The 19,935-nt window shown below is 43.0% G+C and overlaps 1 protein-coding gene across 1 annotated transcript in view; it reads left to right on the forward strand.

Annotated features, from left to right (window-relative positions):
• Window positions 1–206: 206 nt before the first annotated feature.
• The window catches only part of acer3 (alkaline ceramidase 3), a 207,849-nt gene continuing 188,120 nt past the window's right edge, over window positions 207–19,935 (forward strand). Inside the window, exon 1 of the mRNA XM_041199204.1 lies at window positions 207–354. Within this exon, the coding sequence (XP_041055138.1) occupies window positions 252–354 (103 nt within the window). The 5' untranslated portion in view covers window positions 207–251. The remainder of the gene's footprint in view (window positions 355–19,935) is intronic.

A 19,935-nucleotide genomic window follows, 5' to 3' on the forward strand; every position in this document is an offset into this window, starting at 1 on the left:
CAGGTTTTAAACTGTGAAAATTATTTTTGTGTTTTTTTTTTTGTTTGGATTCTTTCGATTCGATAAGGAAGAAATGCCTTAGCGAGAGAAAGCACTTCAGTGAGAAGAGTAGGATAGGGAATGTCTGAAGATCAAAGTCAGGCAAAGGGCTGAGATTGAGATTGGGCTGGAGCTGCCGGCAGGGGAGGGTTGCCATGGTGACGGGGCCTGGTCCCGCCGCCTCTCCTCCTCCTCCTCCTCTTCCTTCAAACATGGCGCCCGTCCATGACCGGCCAGGCTTCTGGGGAGAGCCCACCTCCACTTTGGACTGGTGCGAGGAGAATTACGCCGTGTCCTATTACATCGCCGAGTTCTGTAAGTTCTCACATCGACGACATTATCCTTTTATTTTCTCTCTTTCCCCCTCCCCCAAAAAAAAAGGTAAGTCTCCTACCCTCCGAGCAGCTTGGGGCCTGACACTCTCTCGACCTCCACCTCCTCTAAGTGACCTGAAGTTCAAACCTCGTCCTCCCTCTCTCTCTATTTTCTTTTTAAAATAAAAAATTCGACCCCTTTTATTTTAAACCCCCCGCCCCTGCAAAATATAAAATTCTTTCTTGCTGCTTTTTTTTTTAAAAAAAAAAGCAAAATATGCCGGCCGGATGCTACTGCGCATGTGTCAGTCGCTTTATAAGTTTTTTTTATTTAAAGGGAATTGTGTTAAAATCGCAGAGTTTTCCTTTGTATTTTCTGTAGCTCTTGGCACACTATTTTCATTACTATTTCCATGCGTTATGTGAAAATTTTGGTGCATTGTGTGGAGGGACTGAATTTTCCCTTAGACACTGGTTGCATTTCATGTGTCCTTTCAATGACTTCAGTAAAATGACGTGTTTGTATCTACATATGTTCTTCAAAGCAATTATTCGGACCTTTTTAAAAATTTGCAGATTCCTAGTTTGTCTTTTTAGAATTTGTCTTTGGGGGGCATTGGATGACGCGAACCAAGCTATTTTTATTGCCTGTGTCTCGTTGCCCTGTGAAGGTCATGATTGTCTATGTTCTTCAACTGCTGCAGTCCTTGGGGCGATGGTGTTAGGTGGGGATATCAAGATTTTGGCTCAGTATTATTAGAAAGGTGGTGTACGTCTAAGTCAGTGCTGTGTACCTAGGGTGTTTCCATGATTTTGCTGTTTATTTTGGCCCCCTCTGTTCTGGGAACCACGGGACCAGTAGAATTGTCACTGATCAATATCATTTTGCACAGAAAATTTGCCAGCAACTACATTAATGTTTAAAAAGAATTTTAACATCCGTATTTGGACAAAAAACATACTATGGTATAGTATTTTGTGCCACAATATTTGTTCCAGTTTTTCCAATGTGAATTTTCCTAATGATTCTGCAGTGATATTCTGGATGAAATAGCATGAAAACAATATAAAATGGTATTGATAATTTAAACACAGGTTACTTGAGTGTGCCAAGAATATAGGACAACACAATCGTATATTTATATACCACTTTTAAGATAGGTTCAGCCAATAGGTGATAAAGACATAAGTCTGAATAAAGTAGAGGTGGAGATGAGCAGAAATGGAAGTTAGGAATCATGGTAATGAATAGAATATAGGCTTTGTGGCCAAGGAGAATCTGGAGTTTGCATGCAACTTGGAAAACAAGGGAGGAAGATTGAGTTTATGGCAAGGAAACAGTCTCTTGAAATGGTTTAACCTAATGTCTGACAGTGTTGATTGTCATGGAATCAAACAAGATAGCTGAATAATAAGAGTTTGTTGTTAGTACAACTGTGTATGCAGATGATGTCTGCAAAGCGGAACATTTGATGGAGGGAGAGGAAGGCAAGGATGGATGTTTGTGTGACTTCTGGGGCGAATGTGGGTTAAAGGACCAGCGATAGTTTGAGGTGGGTTGACTTTGTTGGGTCAGGTATCTGTAGAAGTACACAAGCTGCAGACCTACTGAAGTAGATAATGTGAGAGGATGATGTGATAGAGTGGGAACAATGTAGAAAGGTCAACGATGATAATGCAGTAAACAAAGTAATGCAGGCTAAAATGTTTGGTTTGCATAATACAATTGGATGTTCGGATGAGACAGGTAATGGATGACCTTTGCTTAACAGTGATTTTTCTTGTGTCTTTCTGTGCCTGCCTGTTCAGTGCCAGCAGTGTACTGTTGATCACAATTCAAAAAAAATTATACTTGTTATCCATACCTATTAACTGGATTATTTGACTGCCAACTAGAAAAAATGGCGGTAGGATTATCACTTAAGTTCTGTTTAAGTTTAGTTGAAAAAAGAGACATGATTGGCAGCACTTACTGAACATACGAGCAAGGAGCAGTAGGCCATTCAGCCCCTCGAGCCTGCTTTGCCATTTAATAAGATCATGGCTGATCTGATAGTAACCTGAAATCTGCATCCCACCTACTGCCGATAACCTCTCACCCCCTTGCTTACCAAGAATCTATCCACCTCTGTCTTAAAAATGTTCAAAGAATCTGCTTCCACCACCTTTTGAGGAAGAGAGTTCCAAAGACTCATGACCAACAGAGAAAAAAATTTCACCTCATCTCTGTTTTAAATGGGCAACCTCTTATTTTTAAACAGTGACCCTTAGTTCTAGATTCCCTCACTAGAGGAAACATCCTCTCCACATCCACCCTGTTAAGACCCCTCAGAATCTTATATGTTTCAACCAAGCTGCCTCTTATTCTTCTAAACTCCAGCGCATACAAGTATAGTCTGTCCAACCTTTCCTCATAAGACAGCTCACCCCTTCCAAGTATTAGTCTGGTAAACCTTCCCTGACCTTCCAATTCATTTACATCCTTCCTTAAATAAGGTGACCAATATTGTACACAGTACTCCAAATGTGGTCTCACCAATTCCCTGCACAACTGAAGCAGAACCTTCTTTTGTATTCAATTCCCCTTGCAATAAATTATATCTTATTAGCTTTCAGAATTATTTGCTGTACTTCTATACTAGCCTTTTGTGATTCATGCATGAGGACACCCAGATCACTGCACCTCAGAGCTTTGCAATCTCTCACCATTTAGATGGTATGTTTCTCTTTTATTCTTCCTGCCAAAATAGACAATTTCACATTTTCCCACGTTAAACTCCATCTTTGCCCACTCACTTAACCTATCAATATCTGTTTATAGCCTCCTTATGTCCTCTTCACAACTTACTTTCTTTAGCTATCTTTCTGTCATTAGCAATTTAGGCAACCATCCCTTCAATCCCTTCATCCAAGTCATTTATATAAATTTTAAACGGTTGGGGTCCCAGCACTGATCTCTGTGGCATGCCACTCGTTATATATCGCCATCCTGAAAAAGACCCATTTATGCCTACTCTCTGCCTCCTGTTAGCCAGCCAATCTTCTATCCATGCCAACATGTTACCTCCTATACCATGAGCTTTTATTTTCTGCAGTAACCTTTGATGTGGCACTTTATCAAATGCCTTCTGGAAATCCATCAGGACCTGGGCTCTTGTCAGCCCACAGTTCCAACTATTTACTCAGTACCACTTCTCTGGTGACCCGTAATTTCCTGACTTCCTTCCCCACTTCCATTTCCTGGTTTATAGTTGCTTCTGGGATGTTACTTGTATCCTCTGTAGTGAAAACTGAGGCAACATACCTGTTCAATTCATCTGCCATCTTGTTTACCATTATCAATTTTCCAGACTCGAATTCTATAGGACCAACAGTCATTTTGTTAACTCTTTTCTTTTTTAAGTATTTATAAAAATTCTTACTATCTTTTTATATTTCTGGCTAGTTTTCTCTCATACTCTAATTTTTCCCTCCTTGTTAGTCTTTTAGTCATTCTTTGCCGAGTGTGCCAAGAATGACACTAACAACCAATTTAAGATTATCAGTCAGGCTTGCAATGTGGCTTATACGCTTGCTAGAAGCTACATATATTCATATGCAAGGGCCTGTCCTCTGCAGCCAAAAGGAACATGTCTAGGCATTGCATCTTTTTTTAAGCTAAACAAAAACCCGGGTGACAGTACTCTGGTGCATTCTCCATGGCGATGCCTTGACCAATCACGCCCTTTTCTCATGCAGTATAAGTTATTTCTCCCTCTGAAATGTTGTATTTTTACATCTGCCCTGATGAGTGCAAAATGAAAAGCTTCAGCAGCATGTTTCTTTTTATTGCATTCTCAAGTTTTGTTTAAAAAAACATTCTTTGCATATGGATATTGCTGGCAAGCCCAGCATTTATTGGCCCCCTGAGTTGCCCTTTGAGAACATGGTGGTGAGCCACTGCCTTAAGCTGCTGCAGTCTACATCATGTAGGTACACGCATGGTGGTGTTAAGGAAGAGTTTCCAGGATTTTGAGCCAGCAACAATGGAGGAATATTGATTATAGTTCCAAGACTGGATAATTCAGACTTGGAGGGAAACTTGTAGGTAGTGACATTCCCATGTGCCTACAGCCCTTGATCTGTTTAGTGGTAGAGGTCATGGTTTTAGGAGGTGCTGATGCATTGTTGTTTTGCATCCTGTGGATAGTACATACCGGAGCGATGCTGGAGGGAATAGATGCTGGTTAAGTGCTAAACAATTGTACTGCATTTTCCAGGATGGTGTTGAGCTTCTTGTTGTAGCTGGACCCATCACACTCCTGATTTGTGTTTTGTAGATGGTGGAGAGACTATGACAGTTAGGAGGTTACTCACTCACCACAGATTACCCAGGTTCTGACCTGATCTAGTATAATGGCAGTAATGCAGCTGGTCCAGTGAGCTTCTGGTCAGTAGTGACTTCCAGGATGTTGATGGAGGATTTGGTGAAGATAATGTCACTGTGATGGAAGGATGTTTGGATTCTCTTTGTCTTGCTGCACTTTGGCCCAGACTGCTTCATTATATGAGGAATTGCAATTTGAGCTGAATATTGTGCAATCATAGGTGAACATCCCCATTTCTGACCTTTAGGATGAAGGGGAGGTTATTGATGAAACACTTCAGGAGTGTTCGGTGTAGTTTGCCATTTTGAGGAGCTCCTAAAGCTGAGATGATTGGCTTCTAACAAACATCTTCCTTTGTGCTGGCTATGACTCCAGCTAGAGAACAGAATTTCACCTGATCTCTGTCCACTTGCCTGTATGAGTGCAGCTCAAACAACACTCAAAAAGCTTGACACCGTCCAGGATAAAGCAGCCCTCTTGATTCGCACCCATCCACAACCAGTCACTCCTTCCACTACCAATGCAAAGTGGCAGCGATGTGTACCACTGACAAAATGCACTGCATGAACTCACCAAGACTCCTTAGACAGCACCTTCCAAACCCACAACCAGTACCATCTAGAAGGACAAGGGCAGCAGTTACATAGGAACACTACCACCTGGAAGATCCCCTCCAAGCCCCACACTATTCTGACTTGGAAATATATCGCTGTTCCTTCACTGTCGCTGGGTCAAAGTCTTGGAACCCCCCCAACAGCACTGTGGATGTATCTGCAGCAGATGGACTGCAGTGGTTCAAGAAAGCAGCTCACCACCACCTTCTCAAGGGCAATTAGTGATGGGCAATAAATACTGACCTAGCCAGCGACATCCCCATCCCATGAACGAATGAAAAAAAAAGCTCAACTCTTGAATTCAGCTCTTTTGTCCATGTTTGGACCAAGGCTGCAAAGAGACCAGGAGCTGAGTGACCATTGCAGAACCCAAACTGAACTTTGAGCAGGTTATTGGTGAGTAAGGGCTGATTGATAGCACTGTCGATGACACCTTCCATCACTTTGATTGAGAGTGGACTGATGGAGTGGTAATTGGCTGGACTGGATTTGTGCTGCTTTTTGTGGACAGTACATTGTCAGGTAGATGCCTGTGTTTTCCTGCAATGCTTGCAGCTGAACAATCTGTTAATCTAGCAACCCAAGGTCATCTCACCTTATTTAAAGTGCTATTATTTAAATAAGATTCAAGTTGGAAAAGGAACATTGCTACCGCCAGTGACCTCAAAATAAGAAGTGTTTGGGGAAAAAACTGTTTTGACAGTGTTAAGCTGTGACAGACTTACCAGCAAGACTCTTATGTATTTCCAGCATTTTCTGTTTTTGCTTTGGATTTCCAGTACTTGTGGTTTCTATTGCTGTAAAATTTCAGCCAGCTTCTATAGCCCATTCCTGCTTCCTCGAAATCACAATTTATTTACAGTTCAACCAGTTATCTGCTTGCCTCTGAAAGCTGTCAATGTACTTAATGTTGAGCTTGCTTGTTTCTCCCTTTTGCTCCCTGGTATTGGCTAGTGCTGTTTTGACTCTGTAGGTCTGGAAAAGATTTACACCCTGAACATTAACCCAGCTATGGCTCAGTGATAGCACTCTCCTTGGAGTCAGAAATTTGAGGGCTCAAGTCCCACTCTAGAGATTTGAGCACAAAGTCTATGCTGACACTCCAGTGCAGTTCTGAAGGAGTACAGCACTGTCAGAAGTATTGCACTTTGAATGAGATCATGTCAGCCTTCTCAGTTGAGCATAGCAGATGCCATGATACCACTTCAGAGAAGAACTGGAGAGTTCTCCTTGGTGCCTAGTCCAATGAAATGTGATGAAATGGATTATCTGGTTATTTTTGCATTGCTGGCTTTATGAGCTTGCTTTGAACAAATTGATTGCCACGTTGCCTACATTACAACAATGACTATACTTCAAAAGTGCTTCATTGGCTGTAAACTGCTTTGGGATGGCCTCAGATCATGAAAGGCAAGACTTTTTACATTCAGCTGTCTTCATAGTATGTAAACACTGTTCCTGACGTGTGTGTCTCTTCAACAGTGAAGTTTGAATATAAACTTATCAAATTTCCTACTGCCACCAGCTGGGAATGGCTGTTTTTTTTTCCCTTGGGTCTCCTTGGTAGCAAATCTTAGTGATAATAGAAGTTTCAAAATAAACTTTTCGGTATCTGTGTTGGAGCTTGGAGCTTGCAGCAGTCTCATAGAATATAAAATCATATCTAGTCTATCACATAGAGTGGCTAACTGTGTGCTACATTTATACAAATCTGTTTCTGGGTTAGAAATTTCTATAGTTCCCCATGCTACAAGATCGGCCTTATCAGCAATCTCATCATTTACTCATCATGCATGTTTAATGCTGAAATAAGGCGTCAAAGTGGGATAATGGCTACCCTGATCAGATTATTGCTCTATGGATTGTGCATACTCATGAACGGACCAAAGGCCACCGCTTCTGGACCTGATAAGTGCCCAGTCTACCTCAAATTACCCTGGAATGCCTCAAACAATCAGAATCAACTTGCCAACCAATCAGTGCCCCTTTCTCCTGTAGTATAAATTGTTGTGACTGTTTGAAATTTGGCATTCTTGTGTTTCTGCTGATGAGTGCAAGATGAAAAACTTCAACAACGTGCCTCTCTTTTCAGCAAAACTGTTTAGTATTTTAGTGCCAACTAAATCTATGGTGCAGACTACTTTGGGCAAATTTGTAGAATCTTTGCACAAAATGCAAATTAGTTTGAATTAAGCGACATAAATAACACTGAAATGGGGTTGTGTTAAACAAAAATGAATTGTCAGTTAAGTTGAATTGAATGCCTTTGAATTAAGAGGAGTTGACACATTTTGGTGCATACAGGTATGTATTAACAGATACATTCCTGAAGCAAAGATAGAAACATTTTCCAAAACCATGCCTTCAGAGGTGTTTGCCGCACCTCATTAGCTCAGTTTCCTAAGCACATGAGTAATGCAGGTTTCCATAAGTCTCTCATGGTGTACTCTTTTTAAATTGTGTTAGCTTATTTCCTAATTTAAAAAAAGGATTGAGTCAAGATAATGTCTTCTGGCTAGGGTGAAAATCGCTTTGTACAGGAGGTGTAACTGTACGTTACTCGGGGCCAGAGTGGTCTTCTGGTTTAGTTTCAGCTGCCTAAGGTTTGGGGGCTGGCGTGTTGATGAAGCTGGAGAGGAATTTCCCAGTTTTCTTTTTCCTAATTAACTTTGGTTTATATCTTTTTTCACCCCTTCCAGGATACCCAGATTTGGTGTGAAGTGTCACAATTCTATAGGACATGCTCGATGGCAGGTCTTTTCCTGTCAGCATTTTTTTGTATGTTCACTCTGTAGGAACTTGCTATGGCAGAAGACCATATGGCACTTGCTATGGCGGATCATGGTCTGTGATACGGACTGCGTTATACTGAGATGCAGTCATGCTGCAGCTGGTGAACTCTGGGGGTGAGCAATGCCATAGAGTAGTAGAAAGTAACTGAAATTTTTTTTATCAATATAAAAGCTGCTGAATGGAGGTACATCTGTGAAAAAATCATTTGTGTAAATCGATTTGCCTCAAATTTGGCCACCATATAGAAATCACAACTGACGATTGTTGTTTGTGCTTTTTCTGTGACTTTTCTCCCTAAACCAGGCCTGTATTTGAATCAGTTTTGAGAGTGGCTGTTCTACCAGTGCATAAACAGGGTTTGGTAATGTCTTGTGATTTTACTTTTTCCCTATCTGTTTATGCTCTGGTAGAACAGCTAAGTCTCAAGGACAGCCGAAATATTGCCATTAAAACTGGCGAGATTGTGAAGTCAGAGAGAAAGAGGGCAATTAGCTGAGAGATACAGACCCTGGTAAAGCAGCTTACTAGCATTTCAGTCAGTATCTAAACATGCCTATCTGATTCTGTGATCTCCTCAGCTCACTAGCATTTCAGGCAACTTGAGCATCAGTTATCTCCCCTGCCTAGATACATAAGATTTAACCACTTTGATAAACTTCAAGCTTATGAGAAAGGTTGTTTGTATGAAAGCTGTCCTCTTAAAAAAAACTTATTACTGCTGCATTCAGAAAGAAAGTGGTAGTTACAACAATTAAATAATTGTAAATAATGTCAAATATTGGGACTCCCTAACTCTCTTTGTGAGTTAGTAGGCAGATGCCTACCCTGGTGTACAGACGACGGTGATCACAGGTTTGATCCTTGGTCTGTGTTGTGTTTTTAATCTCAGCTGAGACTATAGTACAAGTGGCTTCAGCATCCATTGGGTGTGGAGTAAAGTAAAATCTTCCAGGAGGATTTTCTGCACCTGATTGTTAACTAATGACTCTTGCTGCAAAATACACCTATGTTGAGGTTGGGTGAGGACAGGCTATGGCCTGGCTTTGATGGGCCTCATAGCTTGCTGCCACTCTTTGTCAAAGCGTGATTGGTCACCATGTAAGATATTAACAGTTTAGTGGAACTGCATCCAAGCACGTCTTGCTGCCTGCTGAAGTTGGGATAGAGAAAGCTGGAGAGAAAAACATTGTGGCAGAATGATGTAATGGGTGTTGTCTTTTGGCATGTACCTATGTGTTCTGTGATTTGAAGAATATTCCACTTTAAGTAAGCCAGTAATGATAGTCTGCATGAGACATCATGTCTAATTCCTAAAATTTTAAAGCTGGGCAATGACCTTTTAAAATGACCGAAGTTATGTATGGTTGTGACACAAAAGAGCTGTCAGAGCGGGTATCGCAGAGACTTGTACCTCATCATCTCTGAAGAGACACTAATGACCCCCATGGACTGCTGAGAGCAAATTCAAAGGAAATTATATAAAGGCCATCTCCCTTTCATAAGCCCAGTCTGGCCAATCGGAGCTGAATCATCTGCTAGGACAAAGGACCCTGCAATCTTCCTTTCAAATTCTTATTGGTTGGAACATTAACAATCTCAGGAACCCATGCAAAAGACACCCCTTGCCAAAGTGGAGAGGTGGGAGTCATGTGACATGACCCCCCTATCTGGGAGAATCAGTTATACTGTCTTGCTGTGCTACAAATCAGTGTGCCATCTCCCATCTACCAAGCAGCAGCATAGAAAAGGGTTCTGTCCAGGTTTAAATGCCTGGCCCCCATCTATCCTGTTTCTTTTGGGATTCCTGAACTCCTATACCATCGCCTACAATGCTCATTCATCCCTGCATGCATTTCTTATTGTGGAAGTCATCTCTACTGGAAAAGTATATTCTCCAGCATCAGTTTACAGCCTGCTGACCTCTGGAGTACACTGTTCTTTATTCTGTGGTCTATGCCCTGTAAACCTTTCTTTCTTTATCCCTCGTTTATTGTACGAATGCACAGGAAGCTAGGCAGCGACACTACCTCCCACGTTTTGAGTGTGTTCAAATAAACTAACCCTCTGAGTTCACCCTATCTTGAGTTGGCTGTGTGGTTATTAATAGAAATTGGATCATACCAAAACTGAGAGGTTGGGAAATATGTCACCGTTTTATAAAGGGGGAAATGAAAATCAAAACTCCTTTCTGTTTATGGACGGGTGAGAGGAGAAATCAGGGCTGTTTAAATTAGCCCCTCTCCTGTCTGTAACAGGTAAAATATAATAACTTTGTGTTCTGAATGAGGATTGACATAGCTGTGTTAAGACAATGGGTTGGAGGAGAGCCAGGAATTGCAGAAACTAGTCTAGTTACTCAACAGACAGTATATTTTAACAGTATCTATGCACTGCAGCGAATAGAACTCATGACCAGAGCTACAGCATTCCCCTGACAAAAGCAGGATTATTTTTTCAGTAAATTAGTGAGTGGAGGATAGTGAAATAAATGGGAAATACAGTAATAATGGGTGACTTCAATTTCCCTGTAGACTAGGTGAACCTAATTAGCACTAATGCTGTGGAAGATTAATTCCTGGGTTGTGTACGAGATGGGTTTCTGGTGCACTACATTGAAGAACCAGCTGGGGATTGGACCATTTTTAGATTTAGTATTATGCAATGGGAAAGGGCTAATTAATAACCTTGCTGAAAAGGAGTATTCAGGAAGTAGTGACCATAATATGATTAAATTTGACATTACGTTTGAAAGTGATATCGTTCATTCTGAAACTTGGGTCTTGTACCTTCATAATTTTTGTTCAGGTTTAAGGGGCAAATTGGCTATTGTGAATTGTGAAAATACACAAATTTGATGGTAGATTGGCAATGATTAGTATTTAAAGAAGTATTACATGGCCTACAACAGATATACATTCCTCTAAGACACAAAAACTCAGCAGGAAAGGTGAATCAACCATGGTTAACAAAAGAAGTTAAAGGTTGCATTACATCATAGGAAGTGGCTTATAAGGTTGCCAGAAAAAGTGGTAAACTCAAGGATTGGAACCAATTTAGAATTCAACAAAGGAAGACCAAGAAACTGAGAAAGGGAAAAGCTAGTGTGAAACATAAAGGCAGACTGTAAATGCTTCTTTAATTATGTGAAAAGGAAATATTAACAAGGACAAATGTGAGTCCATTTCAGGCAGAAACAGGAGAATTTATTGTGGAGAATAGGGAAATGGAGAAGCTAAGCAATTACTTTGTACCTGTCTTCATGGAGAAAGATGCAGAAAATCTCCCAGAAACCAAGGGGCTTGTGAAACTAAGGAACTGAAAGAAATTAGTATTTAATAAAGCTATAGTACTCAAAATTAAATGGATTGAACGTTGATAAATCCCCTGGACCTGATGAGCTGCATCCTAGAATGTTGAAGGAGGTGGTTATAGAGATAGTGGATGCATTGGTAGTTATCCTTCAAAATTCTATAGATTCTGGAAAGGTTCCTGCAGTCTGGAAAGTATTTAATAAGGGAGAGAGAGAGAAAACTGAGAACTACAGACCTGTTAGTCTGATGGCCTGTAGAAAATGTTAGAAACTATTACAAAGGACTAGACACTTGGAAAATGATACGATTGGACAGTGTCAACATGGATTTATGAAAGGGAAATCATACACAAGCCTGTTGGAGTTTATTGAGGATGTTCTTGTAGCATAGATAAAGGAGAACCAGTGGATCTGGTATATTTGGATTTTCAGAAGGCTTTTGATAAGATACCGCACAGGAGGTTAGTAAACAAAATTAAAGTGCATGGGATTGGGGATAATATACTGGTATGGATTAAGCATTAGTTAACTGACAGAAAACAGAGTAGGAATAAAGGGGTCATTCTCAGGATGGCAGGCTGTTACTCGTGGTACACAAGGATCAGTGCTGGGACCACAGCTGTTCACAAATCAAATAAATGATTTAGATGTGGGGACCAAAATATTTCCAAATTTGCTGATGGCACAAAACTAGGAATGTAATTTGTGAGGAGGATGCAAGGAGGCTTCAAGGGGGTTTGGACAGGTTAAGTGAATGGGCAAGAACATGGCAGATGGAATAAGTTATCCACTTTGTTAGAAAAAACAAAGGCTGAGTATTTCTTAAATATTGCTGAAAAAAGCGATGTCTGAGCTCTTCGTCTTGCACTCTTCAGGACACTTTGCTAGAATACCAATCTAAGGGGAAAACAATTTATACTGTATGTGAAGACAGTGCTGATTGGTTGGCAAGTGGCATTGCCACAGAGAATGTACTGATTGGTGACTTAACTGCCAAGTTTTGTTTGAAATTTAAGCCAGGCAGCTTGACCCTGATTGGTCATGGCATTACCCTGAGGAATGAGTCAGCGAATGGTTGTCATGTATTTTGTTTATCTGAAACAGGCAAAATATGTGTACATGTTCTTTGGGGTCTGCAAGGAACAGGGCCCTCTGTATATATGTAGCTTCCAGTACCTGCAATTGGCCACACTGCGAGCCCGACTGACAATCTTAAATTGATTGTCAGCGTAATTCTTAGCACACTGAGGATTATTTAGCAAATGTTGTCCAATTGCAGAATCACATCTAAAGTTGCATGCTGTTTTGAGTTTTGCAAACGCGGGCTGGTTGGGTATGGTGTGTACCCTGCCCATTGTGAACAGTGGTTAGGACATGCTGTTTATTGCAACCTGCCAGTCTTTGGGATGTTCAGCTTACGTACCTAGCACCTGGAGTATTATGTACAATTTTCATCATCTCGTCTGAGGAAGGGTATATTTGCCATACAGGGAGTGCAACGGATGTTCACCAGACTAATCCTTGGGATGATGGGATTGACTTATGAGGAGAGATCGAGGAAACTGTGCCTGTATTTTCTAGAGTTGGGGGAATAAGAGATGATCTTGTTAAAACTTATAACATTCTTACTGGGCGTGACAGGGTAGATGCAAATAGGATGTTTCCCCTAGCTGGTGAGTCTAGAAGCAGAGGACACAGTCTCAGAATAAGGGGCAGGCTGTTTAAGACTGAAATGAGGAGGAATTTCTTTACTCAGAGGGTGGTGAATCTTTGCAGTATCTACCCAGAAGGCTGTGGAAACTCAATCATTGAGCCTGTTCAAGACCAAAATTAATAGATTTCTGGATACTAATGATATCCAGGGATATTGGGATAGTGCGGGAAAGTGGCTTTGATTAGCCACGATCTAATTGAATGGTGGAGCAGGCTCGACAGGCTGAATGGACCACTCCTCCTATGTTCCTATGTTTTCAGCAATATTCAAGTTCTTTACTACCAAGCAATTTTTAAAAAAAGTAGTTGATGACAATATTTGTAATTTAAATCTAGCTTTGTGATGCTATAACAATAAAATTGGATCATTATTGCTGACACAGTAGTTGGGTGCTTAATTGAGAGGGGGAAGTTAGTAATGTAATATCTATCTTTAAAAATATTGCTCTTGAGTGCTGTATAGAATGATTAATAGTGTGAGAATTTCAGTTAAGAGTAATGTCAGGCATGTACAATTTTATAATATTATGTCCATTCGACATTTAAAAATTTAAATATTGCCTCCAAACTTTGGGTTATGTCCGGAGAAAGCATTTTGAAAGGTATTATGTTTGGTCAGGGCACGAGTGTTCAGAAACCTGTCACTGAATGGGAGCTTTCTGCGATGGAACGTTCAAAAGTGTCGTGCAACGTTTGCAGCCGTAAAGATACTGGAGCTATTAGAATTTAACTGCTTTGGCTGTATCAAATTGATTTGAGGGGTCTTCTGTTGTTGGGAAAGCTTCTCTAAGATTGGTGGCTGTTATGTAACTCCAACAAAGCCTTAAATTCTGAAGAAGCCAGCTCATCTCTTTTGATGGTTCAAGTGGTGAATCACTTTTGCTCTCATAGGAACGGCATTGATAAGTTTGGTGCAGGTGGTGCCCCACTGCTCTCAACTCTTTAACTGCCCACTAAAGTGTCCGAGTAAGCTGCTCAGTATGTCGACCTTGCTAGTGATGCCCACATCTCAAGATTTAATTTTTGAAAGTGGAAACTCGTTTTGAAAGAGATTTGATGGTGTATGCTGATCTTGGTTCAATCACAATGGAGCAGAAAGTCTTGTTGGCAGCGGTTTGGATAAACTTGTAGGGATATTGTCGCTGGACCAGTAATCCAGAGACCCAAGGTAATACTCTGGGGACCCAGCTTCGAATCCCACCACAGCAGATGGTGGAATTTGAATTTAATAAAAAATCTGGAATTAAAAGTCCAATGATGACCATGAAACCATTGCCGATTGTTGTAAAAACCCATCTGGTTCACTGATGTCCTTTAGGGTAGGAAATCTGTCGCCCTTACCTGCTCTGGCCTACATGTGACTCCAGACCCTCCAGCAATGTGGTTGATTCTTAAATGACCTCTGAAATGGCCCAGCAAGCCACTCAGTTGCAACAAACCGCTACAAAGAACAAGAAAGGAATGAAACCAGACGGACCACCCAGCATCCACCTAGGCACCAGAGTCAACTGGCAATCGCAGCCCTGTCAACCCTGCAAAGTCCCGCTTACTAACACCTGGGGGCTAGTGACAAAATTGGGAGAGCTGTCTCACAGACTAATCAAGCGACAGCCTGACATAGTCATCCTCACGTAATCATACCTAACAGATAATGTCCCAGACTCGTCCATCGCCATCCCTGGGTATGTCCTGTCCCACCAGCAGGACAGACCTAGCAGAGGTGGTGGCACAGTGGTATGCAGTCAGGAGGGAGTTGACCTGGGAGTCCTCAGCATCGACTCCCAACCCCATGAAGTCTCATGACATCAGGTCAAACGTGGGCAAGGAAACCTCCTGTTGATTACCACCTACCACCCTCCCTCAGCTGATGAATCAGTCTCCTCCATGTTGAACATCACTTGGAGGAAGCATTGAGGGAGGCAAGGGTGCAGAATATACTCTGGGTAGGGGACTTCAATATCCATCACCAAGAGCGGCTTGGTAGCACCACTGCTGACCGAGCGGGCCAAGTCCTATATGACATAGCTGCTAGACTGGGTCTGTGGCAGGTGGTGAGGGAACCAACAAGAGGGAAAAACATACGTGACTTCATCCTCACCAACCTGCCTGTAGCAAATGCATCTGTCCATGACAGTATCGGTAGGAGTGACCACCGCACAGTCATTGTGGAGATGAAGTCCTGCCTTCACATTGAGGATACCCTCCATCGTGTTGTGCGACACTACCACGGTGCTGAATGGGATAGATTTCGAACAGACTGGGCGTCCATGAGGTGCTGTGGGCCATTAGCAGCAGCAGAATTGTACTCGAACACAAGCTGTAGCCTCATGGCCTGGCATATCCCCCCTTTCTCCCATTACCATCAAGGCAGGGGACCAACCCTGGTTCAATGAAGAGTGCAGTATGGCACGCCAGGAGCAGCACCAGGCATACCTAAAAATGAGGTGTCAACCTGGTGAAGTTAGGTGAACCAGGACTACTTGTGTGCCAAACAGCAAGTGAAAGACAGTGCTAAGCGATCCCACAAGCAACGGATCAAATCTAAACTCGGTAGTCCTGCCACTTCCAGTCATGAATGCTGGTGGACAATTAAACAACTCGTTGGAGGAGGAGGCGGCTCCACAAATATCCTCGCCCTCAATGATGGAGTGCAAAGGATAAGGCTAAGGTGTTCACAACAATCTTCAGCCAGAAGTGCCAAGTGGATGATCCATCTCGGCCTCCTCCGGAGGTCCCCAGGATCACCGATGCCAGTCTTCACCAATTCGATTCATTCCAAGTGATATCAGGAAACGGCTGAAGGCACTGGACAATGCAAAAGCTATTGGCCTTGACAATATTCCAGCTATAGTAGTGAAGATTGTGCTCCAGAACTTGCCGCGCCCCTAGCCAAGCTGTTCCAGTACAGTTACAACACTGGCATCTACCTGGAAAATTTCCCACGTATGTCCTGTATACACACACACACACACACACACACACACACACACACACACACACACACACACACACACACACACACACACACACACACACACACACACACACACACACACACACACACACACACACACACACACACACACACACACAGCAAATCCAACCCGGCCAATTACCACCCCGTCAATATATACTCGATCATTAGTAAAGTAATGGAAGGGGTCATCAACAGTGCTATCAAGCGGCACTTGCTTAGAAATAACCTGCTCACTGATGTCTAGTTTAGGTTCCGCCAGAGCCACTCAGTTCCTGACCTCATTGCGGCCTTGGTTCAATCATGGACAAAAGAGCTGAACTCCCGAGGTGAGAGTGACTGCCCTTGACATCAAGGCAGCGAGTGTGGCATCGAGGAGCCCTAGCAAAACTCTAGTAAATGGGAGTCGGAGAAAACTCTCTGCTGTTTGGAGCCATACCTAGCACAAAGAAAGATGGTTGTGGCTGCTGGAGGTCAGTCATCTCAGCTCCAGGACATCACTACAGGAGTTCCTCAGTATAGTGTCCTCGGCCCAACCATCTTCAACTGCTTCATCAATGACCTTCCTTCCATCATAAGGTCAGAAGTGGCGATGTTCGCTGATGATTCCACAATGTTCAGCACCATTTCCGACTCCTCAGGAACTGAAGCAGTCCACGTCCAAATACAGGAAGATCTGGACAAATATCCGGGCTTGGGCTGACAAGTAGCAAGTAACATTTGCACCACACAAGTGTCAGGCAATGATCATCAACAAGAGAGAATCCAGCCATCGTCCCTTGATGTTCAATGGCATTACTGTCACTGAATCCCCCACTATCAACATCCTGGGGGTTACCATTGACCAGAAACTGAACTGGACTAGCCGTATAAATACCGTGCCTACAACAGCAGGTCGTAGGTTAGGAATCATGCGATGAGTAACCCACCTCTTGATTCCTCAAAGCCTGTCCACCATTTACAAGGCACAAGTCAGGAAAGTGATGGAATACTCCCCACTTGCCTGGATGAGGGCAGCTCCGACAACACTGAAGAAGCTGGACACCGCCCAGGACAAAGCAGCCCCGCTTGATTGGCACCACATCCACAAACATTCACTCCCTCCACCACAGACGCACAGTAGCAGCAGTGTGTACCATCTACAAGATGCACTGCAGGAATTCACCAAGGCTCCTTAGACAGCACCTTCCAAACCCACAACCACTATCACCTAGAAGGGCAAGGACAGCAGATAAATGAGAACTTCTCCATCTGGAAGTTCCCCTCCAACTCACTCGCCCTTGACTTGGAAATATATGGCTGTTCCTTCACTGGGTCAAAATCCTGGAACTCCCTTCCTAACAGTACTGTGGGTGTACCTACATGGACTACAGCAGTTCAAGAAGGCAGCTAACCACCACCTTCTCAAGGGCAACTAGGGATGGGCAATAAATGCTGGCCTAGCCAGCGAAGCCCATATCCCATGAATGAATTTAAAAAAATTCTGATCAGCCTGTTCCTCCCTGAGGCAGTTTGAAAAGGTGTTTTGACTTATAGAAGTTAAAACCAGATATTATTGTTTCCAGTTTCTCAGATGAACTATTAAATATGCATGTTAAAAGGAGTCAGTGTTAACTGTAGGGTTTATTTTCAGTATACTTGGTACAATTACGCTACAGTGAAAATGGCTCTTGAACCATTGCATTTTTATCTTGTTATAAATACCTAGTTCATAGCTCATAGCAATAGGAGAGGGTGGATCCTGTCAGGTGGTTCCCCGAGCAGACTGTCAGTCATTTGGCAGAATGCCTCATCACCAGAACTTCCCAACAAGCACCAAGATGTAGCTTGGCTGGTGGTGAGAGAGGCTGTTCCCGTCAGATCCTTCCTACATGCCAGGAGCCTCACATTGCTCTCGAGGTGGCTGTGGTGGGGAAAAGACCATTGTTCACCTTGTGGAATGTGCCTTAGTAAAGAAGGTCTGGAGAGAGGTGCATTGATTTCTATTGCGGTTCATCCCAAGCAGTGCTGTGACACAGGACTCTGTTGTCTACAGGGTGTTCCCGGGGGGACACCGAGACAAACATCAGCTGTAGCTGGAGGATCATCAACTCAGTGAAAGACGCTCTTTGGTCTGCCTGAAACTCGTTGATCTTTCAGTGCAAAGAGTTGTCCTTGACTGACTGGCACATTCCAAGGTCCAGGACTACGTGCTGCGGGATGCACTAAAGCTTGGGGCAGCCACTGCAAAGGCGCAATGGGGAAAGGTCGCTGTCTAGGACTGTTTTGCCATAGTGTACCAAGGGGCTGGGAATCCTATAGACCCTTTGGGCTGTATGACTCTCAATAAATGTACTATAATTGTATTGAAGCACCTCAGAGTGCAACATGATGTATGTCGATAACTCCAATCCCATTGCACTGTCTAATGATCATATTGAAATGACTAATATTCATTGATTTGTATTGAAGCACTTCGTAAACCATGTGTAAAAGTTGAATATGATTGCACTTCTTGTGATGGCCATTTAGAAATGTTTTGTAATGTTCTTTCAGCTATTTAATGAATAAAGTGTATTTTTCAAAAAAAAAATTTCATTCTGGGAAGATTAAAGTTTAACTGTAGAAAATGGGATAAATGCAACTAAAGCAGCTGGAAGACAATTACACTTAAAAGATTGGGGTCATGTTGACTTGAGGGGTTGACAGTTAGAAAGGTAAGATCATAAAACAGGAGGTGGGCTTACTTAGCTGGAGAATTGGCGACGACGGGTGGAATTTTCTGGTCCTGTCAGTTGCGAGTTTTGTGTCAGGCAGGAATGGAGAATTCGGAGAGAGGCCAAAAATCAGAATCGTGTTGGTGAGAAATTTAATTCAGAATTTTCCCCACACCACTTTCATGGCGGGCTGATAGCGGGTCGGATTTCCTGCTGATCCATGCCCAAAACGTCATTTGCATGCATTACCACATCGTGAATACTTATTAAGAACACAACTCGCCAGAATCGTGTCCCCCCTCCCCTCCCCAATTATGTGCCACACCAGTGGGAAATTAGACCAGTCCCAATCACAATCGGACATGTGGTGTGCAGCTGTCCGCCCTCACTGCACTCGTGACTTTGAGGGTGAGTGCAACGTTCAATAGCACTTCTCCAGTTTCTCAGCACTGCCAGCATGACACCACACTGGTGGGGTTTAGAGTTGGTCTGCTCACAGTGGCCGTCTCCATATTCTGGGAGGACTGTGGGTCTTGGGCGGGGCTGCACTCAAACAGAAACCAGCTTTGCGAGCAGTGTAGGGGGGAAGAATGACAGAGACATAGGGAATGGTGGGGTTGAGGGTGGGTGGGGGGTGAGGGGAAGGATGGCAGGCAGAGAGAAGACCGAGGGTGGGGAAGCTGAAGCCTGACATGGAAGACTAGAATGCAGACACAGAATGGGGTGGATGGGAATTGAACTGTATGAATGGGAGGGGATGCACACAAACTCCAGAATACGAGAGGAGAGGGATGTGGGGATTGATAGTATTGCAGTAGTGGGATGGGCTGCACAGGGACTCATTGGGGTGTTGGGGAAAGGCAGACTGTGTTGTGGTCAGTCATGAAGGAGTAGGAGAGCTCATAGTTCCTGGTCTGAGGCCAAGAGGTCGGCGTGAGAGATTAAAGGCAGTCCTGGGGCTTTGCAGGCCATGCTAGAGAGCTATGCATGGTCTACATGTTGTAGTCCCACTCCAGGGAGGGGCAATGTCTGTGTGTAGGGCATGTTCATTGTCTTACAGTTGGTGGCGATGGGCTTGTGTGGCTTATTATTGGGCTGCAGATGGGATGGTCATT

Source organism: Carcharodon carcharias, chromosome 11 (genome assembly GCF_017639515.1).
Source record: "Carcharodon carcharias isolate sCarCar2 chromosome 11, sCarCar2.pri, whole genome shotgun sequence".
NCBI classification, from domain to species: Eukaryota; Metazoa; Chordata; class Chondrichthyes; order Lamniformes; family Lamnidae; genus Carcharodon; species Carcharodon carcharias.